Source organism: Lotus japonicus, chromosome 4 (genome assembly GCF_012489685.1).
Source record: "Lotus japonicus ecotype B-129 chromosome 4, LjGifu_v1.2".
In the NCBI taxonomy this organism is placed as follows: Eukaryota; Viridiplantae; Streptophyta; class Magnoliopsida; order Fabales; family Fabaceae; genus Lotus; species Lotus japonicus.
The window spans coordinates 21,993,601-22,002,988 of record NC_080044.1 but is presented as its reverse complement, the minus strand read 5'-3'; the positions used below and the strand labels follow the sequence as shown (position 1 = coordinate 22,002,988).

The 9,388-nt window shown below is 36.6% G+C and overlaps 1 protein-coding gene across 1 annotated transcript; it reads left to right on the top strand.

Annotated features, from left to right (window-relative positions):
* Nucleotides 1-1,618: 1,618 nt before the first annotated feature.
* LOC130712484 (auxin response factor 4-like) lies at nucleotides 1,619-8,195 on the top strand (the record flags this gene model as incomplete). Its single annotated transcript, XM_057562314.1, has 5 exons — nucleotides 1,619-1,828; nucleotides 3,374-3,458; nucleotides 3,551-3,641; nucleotides 6,904-7,068; nucleotides 7,737-8,195. Coding segments are annotated over 5 exons (648 nt in total), but the record flags the coding sequence as incomplete, so codon positions are not given.
* Nucleotides 8,196-9,388: the final 1,193 nt, after the last annotated feature.

The window sequence follows — 9,388 nt, the reverse complement described above, 5'->3', positions numbered from 1 at the left end:
ATTGAATTAATTTAATAATTCACATAATTGATATTAATGACCAGACAAAATATATTCTAATTAATTGATAATGTTAATCCACATAACAAAAAGAGAGTTAATTATAAATAAATCTAACATATTATTGAACATAGCAATTAATGTGACAAAAAAAGTGGAAATGAGTTTTTTTTTTTGTTTTGGAGGGAAAATGAATCATTTAGGAAGGGACATGTGGCATAGGTCTTCTAGAAGAAAACCTTATTTTCATATATATATAGATATTGATATATATTAAAGGAATCAAAATATATCTAAGGTGTCGGTTCACAGTGGTAAAAAATAGTTGTTTTGAACCTCTAGGTCAAGAGTTCGATTCCTAGGAGCTGCATTCTTGAGTGAAATTGCAAGAACAATTTTACAAAATAAAACCAAAATATTAATTACTATTGATTTAATTTCCTATCAATTAAATTTCAACAAGACCAATTCCGTCTCAATAAACATTAAATGAGTTCACTTAATTATTAATAAAAATATTTAAAATTTATTATATGAAAATTTGTATCTTAAAAAACTTCAAAGATAAATTTTAAATAAAATTATGATAATTTGATAAATTATTTTGATCACTTTTAAAATAGAAATCCCCATATTCTAATTAACTCAATAAATTTTTTTTTTCTGATAAGCAAGAGGAATATACTGAAATGAAGTACAAAGTACTTCAACCCAATACAAGTAAAGATAGAGGAAACTAAAGTCAAATGCAACAAATTTTACAATAACACAAGAAAAACTTCTTGGAGGAAAGAAAAATTGCCTCATTAAAATCTTACTAGGAAAAAACCCTCTCAGAAAAATCTAGCGAAGGAAAAAGAGTACAAATTTCTAAAATTCAAAAGGGCCTCCAAGAAGAACTCGAGATATAAAAAGCCAAGATCCAACGCTCCAACACCAATTCAAATCTTCCAGACGAGGCGGACCTCAATAATGTACATCGATCTAAAATAATATTTTCACAAAAATTATACACTAACTAGTAGTGTATACGTTCAATTAGAAAGCCCTATACGTTCTACAATAGGTTTCATTACATTTTTCAACGAATTACTTTGGTTCTAGTCATCACCACAAGTCAGAGCTTCAAAACCATATATATGTTTTTTTATAGAGGCGTATAAGTGCGCCCATTAAACAAGTCTTAAATTGCCATCGAAAATTTGACACACAATACTCTAATCAGGATAAGTACCACACCACAAAAATGATTAGGTAGTGGCCCAAAAGTAGCAGTTTTAAAAGAACCACTACCTTATCACCTTTTTTTTTTTTTTAATAATTGGTGTGGAGGGGGCTAAGGTAGCGGTTAAAAAAACAACCGCAACCTTTAAGCAAGCATAAGTAGTGGGCTAAGTAACTAAACACGGAAGGTGGGCTTTGGCACCGGGTAAAAAAGAACCTGCTACCTTAAAGTTTGCATTTTGAAATTAAAAATTAAAAAAAGCTGGGTTTCTCCACTAATAGATCGTGCGCGCCCTAGCTACACAAGGTTGCCATAGATTCCTCGCGCCCTACATTGTGCCTTCATTGCATTGATCCCGTTCTGCACCCATCTTTTTGCCATCTCGCGCCCTAACCCTCTTCGCCGTCTCCGGCCACCGTTGCTGCGAGGTTTGTGGTTGATGCTGTCATCGTTGCTACATCGTATGTACTCCGTCTTGTTGTCGTCTCCTTCGCCTTGTTGCTGTCGTTCGCGCCCTGCTGGTTCTGTCGCGGTTGCGTTGTTCATTGTTGCTACTGGCGTCTCCGTTCCCTACCCTATTGGCTTCTTTGCGCACTAATCCAGGTTACTCTACCCTATTGGTTTTTTTGTCTTGGGTTTCTATTGGTTTTAATTTGCTGGTGTTTATGTTTATTTTGGATTGGCCACAATTGATGGTGTTTGAGGAATTGTTATTCAAAGTTTGCAATTTTAATAGTTAAAAGTGTAGTGGACTACTATTAATTTTCATGGGGCTATAAATGTTGGTTTGCTGGTGCTGATTTCTTTGTTTCTGCCCTTAGTGCCTGGTTGGCTCTGGCTCTTATTTCTTTTATGTTCTTGTTGCTGACTGGAGCTGTTTTGTGTTGAGGTTGGTTCTCTGTCTTTGATGTTGTTACCCCAACCATTTTTAGCGCTCCTCTGCATTGTGTTTTGTTCGGCTGTTCTCACCTGTTAGATGGCCTGCAGTTGCTGAGATTTCCGGTTGCTTATCTTGGCGTCCTTGTTTCTGCTCCCCTGCATTTTCCTTGCTGTGTCACTGGCACTGCCTCTACACATTATTGATTTGGGTGTGTTTTGCCCTTGTTTCTGTTTCTGTTTTGTGCACTGTGTTTCTTTTTCTTTCTGTTTTGTTCCTTTTCTTCTCTGGCCTTGGCGGTCGTCACTTTGTGTTGATCCCCCTTGGCTTTGCCTGTACTGCTCTTGAGCTTTTCAGCTCATGTCTTATGCAATTAAGCTTTTGTTTCCAAAAAAAGCTAATAAAACACTAGTATGATATAATGATACTAGTGTGCGGACAATGTCTGCTTGGCAGTCGTAGGTGTTTATCTTCCGGTTACTAAAAGCAAATAGATTAGTAGTATCAATCTAGACTTTTCCAAATGGTTATCATGGATTTTGGAATGGGTGGCTGGGATCGGTTCTGATATTAGACGCAGATTGTCTATTTAATGAAATAATGCACGAGCTCTTTTAGGATGATATAGTGATAGTGATATTTTGTCATAGGTTCACATTATGCAGAAACTGTAAGCCCCTTTCCCAGAAGAAAATACTTATATTCCTGTATCTGTTATTTTGTTATACAATGTACTAATTGATAATTCCTCTACTAGGACTAAATGGATGAAATGACAGCAATGGAAGTTCATTTTTCCTCTAAAATGTTAAATTTAATGCACCAATTGTTTCTTTGCAAAATCCCATGAAGCAACTCTGAATAGACTTTGTTTTCAGTATGTAGGGAAGAACTTTGAGGGCAAAGAGCTTGAGTAATTGGGCGTATATGAGAAGGGAGATGGAGGGTCGCCTCCAAAATCAACTTCTCACATGTTCTGCAAAACACTTACTGCCTCTGATACCAGCACTCACGGGGGATTTTCTGTTCCTCGTAGAGCTGCTGAGGACTGTCTTCCTCCTTTGGCGTGACATCTTTCACTGGTCTTTCTGAACATATAGCATGTTTGTATTAATTTTCTTTTCTCATAATCAATTATGAAATCCAGAAGCTACTCACGAAAACTTCTATCCAGAATTTATTCGGGCTTAAAAAATCAACTGTAGAAAGATTTCCAAATAAGCACATATCAATTCTAAAGTTTGATTGTGTAGTTTCCCTGAAATTTACAGGATTATAAGCAGCAGAGACCCTCTCAAGAGCTTGTTGCGAAAGACCTGCATGGTGTGGAGTGGAAATTTTGTCATATTTATAGAGGTAATGTGATTAGGGGAAAGTGAACAACTATACAAGGTGTAGCTTCATATGTTGACTAATTAGCACAAATAATCAATCTGGTGATTTGTCAGGTCAACCAAGGTGGCATCTACTCACTACTGGCTGGAGTATTTTTGTGAGCCAAAAAAATCTTGTTTCTGGTGATGCAGTGCCTTTTCTAAGGTATGTATCTATCTATATGTGTGAGTGTGAGTTTGTGCATGGAGAAATTCTTAGGTACTTCTGTGGCAAGTTTGTTTTTTCTTCTGACATTGAATCTCTATCCCCTCAGCTATGTCAGCCTTTACCACTTCAACTATATTTTTAACATTATAAATGATAAAGTCATGCTGCATGTGTGTGTTGAACTGGTACATTTTAATAGGCATCAGGTCCCTGTAGAAAGTAATCATCCATTGGCGAACAAAAATAGATGTTATTAATTTTGTCTTTTTATCCAAATAAGTAATAATTTTTGGTGTATTATTAATAGGCAGAGACTATTTGCGCCTCCCCGTTTTGCTAAGTCCGCCATCTCCGTTTTTGAAAATTCCAACATTGCCCTTAGTAAAAAAAACATAAAAAGCTAATATTTAATTTTTACTTCCCACACACCATCTCCTTCTTCCTCCTCACCCTCCTCCTCACCCTCCTCTTAATCCTCCACTCCTCCACTCCCAAGTTCTTTTGGGTGATCTCAAGTCAAGAATAGAAGCTTACCCATGTAAGTTTTTACCTTTTTTTCGAGCTTTTTTTTCAGCTTTTTTTAGCTGACATCGCAATTTCGCGACTTTCCGACGTAACTGGTTAGTCCCGCCCTTAAAACTGCGGTAATCAAACAAATTACACGCTCCCGCTAACATGCGTGCGGAAGTGTTAAATTTATACCTTCCGCTAACTTGTTAGCGGAAGTGAAAAACTTAGTCATTTCCCGTGGTTATAACTGCGGATGCGTTATAATTTTCAACCTGTCCGCACTTATAACTGCGGTAGGTTCATAAAACATGAGGCATCTGTACGAGGTTACTGTAAGCCTCTCTAATAGCACAAATTTCCCATTGTTATAACTGCGAATATGTTATAATTTTCAACCGGTCCGCACTTATAACTGCGGTAGGTTATGAGCCTTGTGTAAACGGTTACTGTAAGCCTCTTTAATAGCACCAATTTCCCGTGGTTATAACTGCGGGTGTGTTTAAATTTTTAACCTGCCCGCAGTTATAAGTGAGGAAGGTAGTTTTTTTTTTTAAATTAAAATTACTGAAGGGTATTTTGGTCTTTTTGCAGTTTTGGGGATGGCTCACTTAGCAAAATAGGAGGCGCGAATAGTCTCTGCCTTATTAATATTAAAGAGCTAATTGTCTTGGTAAGCATTAAGTGCCAAATTATGAAAGAGAGCCAGGAAAAAGAAAATATATACACACAGAACATACCTCAAAACCCATGGCTTCCTGTACATGAAAATCATGATGTCTTGCAAACTTTGAAAGCATTAAAAAGGAGAAACAATAATCTTTGAATGTCCATTGAATCAAACTTGAAATTCCAACTACACCGTCTCTAAGAAAGAGAAGACTATCATCTATCATTCTTATACCTTTCAAACCCTCAGGTTGTGTTTGGATGGGGGAATATTTGAGGGGAATGTAATTTTAGAGGGTATTTCAAATCCCTTCAATTAAAATACCTTGTTTGGATATCTAATGTGGAGAATTATCAAATTACTAATAATTAAATGAGGTATTTTACTCAATAGGATTTAGGGTAATTGAAATCACCTCAAAATAGGAGGAATTTCAAATTCTTCATCTCTCCCTTAACCCTGTCTAAATTCAGTAAAAAAAATTAATCTCGGCTAAAAACCCTAAAATCGGCCAAAAACTCGAAAGTCAACCAAAACCTCAAAAATCGGCCCAAAACCCTAAAAATTGGCCCGACACTCAAAAATCGGCCGAAAACAGAAAGATGGTCCAAAACCCTAAAAATCGATCCGACTCTCAAAAATCGGCTGAAAACTCGAAAGTCAGCACAAAACCCTAAAAATTTGCCGATAACCCTAAGAATCGGCCGAAAACGTGAAAGTCGGCATGAAACTCAAAAATCGACCCAAAACCCAAAACTCGGCTGAAAACTAAAAAATCGGCCGAAAACTCAAAATTCGGCCGAAAACTCTAAAATCGGCCCAAAACCCTAAAAATAAGCAAAAAAACTCAAAAATCAGCAAAAAACCCTAAAAATCGGCCTGACACACAAAAATTGACCGAAAACCCAAAATCGGCCGATAACCCTAAGAATCGGCCGAAAACGTGAAAGTTTGGCCGAAACTCAAAAATCAACCCAAAACCCTAAAATCGGCCGAAAACTCAAAAATCGGCCAAAAACCCTAAAAATCGGCAGAAAACTCAAAATTCGGAACAAAACCCTAAATATCGGCCGAAAACCTGAAAGTTGGCCCAAAACCCTAAAAATGGGCTCGATTCTAAAAAATCGGCAGAAAACTCGAAATTCGGCACAAAACCCTAAAAATCGGCCGAAAACCCGAAAGGTCGGGTTTTAGGTTTTTTGGTCAATTTTTGAGTGTCGGGCTGATTTTTAGGGTTTTGTGCTGATTTTTGAGTTTTGGGCCGATTTTAGAGTTTTCGGCCGAATTTTGAGTTTTCAGCCGAGTTTAGGGTTTTGGGGATTTTTGAGTTTCGGGTCGAATTTCACGTTTTCGGCCGATTCTTAGGGTTATCGGCCAATTTTTAGGATTATGGGCCAATTTTGGGTTTTCGGTAAATTTTTTAGGGTCGGGGCGATTTTTAGGGTTTTGTGCCGACTTTTGAGTTTTCGGCCGATTTTTTCGAATCGGGCCGATTTTTAGGGTTTTCAGACGGCTTTTGAGTTTTCGGCCGATATTTGAGAGTCAGGTCGATTTTTAGGGTTATGTGCCGATTTTTGAGTTTCGAGTCGACTTTCACGTTTTCGGCCTATTGTTAGGGATTTCTTGTCGTTTTAGGGTTTTGGGCCGTTTTTTAGGGTTTTGTGTCGACTTTTGAGTTTTCGGCTGATTATTGAGAGTCGGGCCGATTTTTAGGGTTTTCGACTGATTTTTAGGTTTTCGGCCGATTTTTGGGTTTTCGGCCGACTTTCGGTTTTTCAGCCACTTTTTAGGCTTTTATGTCGACTTTTAAGGGTTCGGTCTATTTTTGAGAGTCGGGCTGATTTTTAGGGTTTTCAGCCGATTATATTAAGATAAAAACAATTAAATGAAGGAAATTCATTTATATTACCCAAACAAAGAATTTTACAATTGAGCAAATTTCAACATTTTATCCAAACAATAAAATTTGAAATTCAAGGGAATTCAATTGAGTCATTTGAATTCCCTAGCATTTAAAATCCCTTGAATTTCTACAATCCCTCATCCAAACACAACCTCAATGCGTATTGCCTGTCTTTGTAGGGATGAAAATGGAGAACTGAGATTGGGAATCAGAAGATCTGTTCGGCCTAGAAATGGTATTCTTGAATCAATTGTTGGCAATCAGAACTATTATCCCAATATCCTATCTTCTGTGGCAAATGCTATATCCACCAGAAGCATGTTCCATGTTTTCTACAGTCCAAGGTACTAATACTAACTGATCACCTATTCTTGCTTTGCAAGATGTATGGAGCTCATGCTGCAATTATTTTTTATTTTGTTGTCAGTTGTCTCAATATAAGTAAAATAAAACACTAGTTTCTTACTTTTTTATTATTTCAATTAATTTTGTGTATGCTCTGGCATGATGCAAGTTTAGTGTGTGTGTAATAGCACTATGTCTATGACAATTGATAAGAATGAACTTGTGAAACTCCAATGTTGTGAATGGAAACAAATAGGGAACACTTTGGTTTGGACAGAATGACCCTATCCTTCCTAGAAATTAAGATAAAAATATCTTTACAACTTACTTACTAGCCGTGGCCATAACCATAAGTTCATAACCTATTTATTCAACCAATTTTCTCCTTTTTTGATTCCTGATAAGTGGTGGTGGGAAATGGGTTCCTTCTACTTAGAGCCTTTAAAAACTAAACAAATATGATTCTTCCTCTGATTGGTTTTCTCATAAAAATAAATCTTTTTCCATAAGTTTTAATTTTGTGTTGATGTAACATCTTCCCTCTTGGGCTGCTAACTCATTAGTCATGATTACTATGTGGCTCTAGCAATGAGTCTGTAATATGTTTGAATTTTCTATAATACAGAGCAAGTCATTCAGATTTTGTAGCAATGTGTTTTCAATGTAGATGCTTTAGAGGTTGGCTCGGACTGGGGATTGGCGGTGGTGGTGCGAAATCATTTTGGGAATGTGGTGGCGGCAGGAACAAAACCTCTCACTGCTGATTTGGGCCCTGAATATGCAGAAGCATGTGCCATAAAATTTGGAGTTAGCTTTGCTGTGGAACATGGTTTCAATGCTGCAATTGTGGAATCTAATTGCAAAGTTGTGGTTGACACTATTGCAAGGGGTGGAACGCATGGCTCATACCTGGGATATATTCTAGCAGATATAATTAATTTAGGTGTCAATTTTCAGTCTTTTACTGTTATCCATGTAGGTAGGAAAGCCAATGTTGTGGCTCATGATTTGTCTAAATTTGCTTTGTCTCATGCAAATTGTACTTGGGTGGGTGTTACTCATTGTATTCAGCACTGTGTGCTTAAGGATATTGTATCCATATTTGATTAATGAAGTATTATGATTTCCTGTCAAAAAAGAAAAAGCCATTCAGATTTTGTTGTTCCCTACCAAAAATATGTTAAAAGTATATAGTTAGTTTAAAAAAAAAAATTAACGTAGCGGTTTGGAACCGCTTCTATTTCTATTAAAAGGCAGCGGTTAAAACTGCTACGTTTGAAGTTCACTGGAGTAATATGTGCAGTATTGGTAGCGGTTCCTTAAATATCAACCGCTGCCTTTAGTGTTTAAAGGTAGCGGTTATGAACCACTACTGTTGCACTTGCTCAAAGGCTACGCCTTGCTTTTCTGCGGTTAGAACCACTACCTTTGCTATATTTTAACCGCTACCTTATCTATTTTTTGTACTAGGTGTTTCATCCTTACCCTCCAAGATGTGTTTCGTTTTGAATTCATCACATCATTATAAGTAAGATACTTGGATTTACATCCAAATCGAAATAAATAAAACATGTGACTCATTTAATATTCATTACTGTACAAATTTCGCTCAAGGATCTAAATGCATATGCTGCTATACATCTATCTCATAATATGTATAGAATTAATTAAGTTATGGATAAACAAGAATCGAATCACAACTGTATAGCTGCATGCATGTGTCATTTATTTGAACTCCATCTTTTTGTTTTGTCCAGGCTTCAACATCTCACATCTAACTCATAACCAAAGTGAGCCACGCGTAGCTCTTTTGATGACAGACGCCGAATTTTGAGTCAGCCTTTTTGGCCAAGAATTTAGTGTACGTACATGTAATTAAAAGTCATTCGTAGAACCGTTTTTTCAGTTTTGTCTAGATCTATGATTTGTTTAGAAAAAGACATGTGCTAGGAGTTCAACTTTTTATTTCTTGAAGCCACATAATGTGGCCATCTGTAAATGCTTTTGATCCATAAATCATGGTCTAGATCCACCCTCTCAGCAAGCCAAGTCTATAAAATGCTTTTCCAAAATAATTCGTGTACACTAAATTTTGATAAACACCGGTAACGCTTGCGATTTGTGACAGTTTTTGGTAATCACTAACTGTAATTATAGAGTACAAAAACTCTGCTTTATGGTGGTCCAAAACTATCACAAATATTAGGTATTTTAGATGTCATCTTAAAACAGGGTAAATACGACTTTTAGATTAATCTTTCATGTCTCAATAGCTACCCTTTTGAAAGTGACGTAATAGAACATATTTGGTTATGAGAT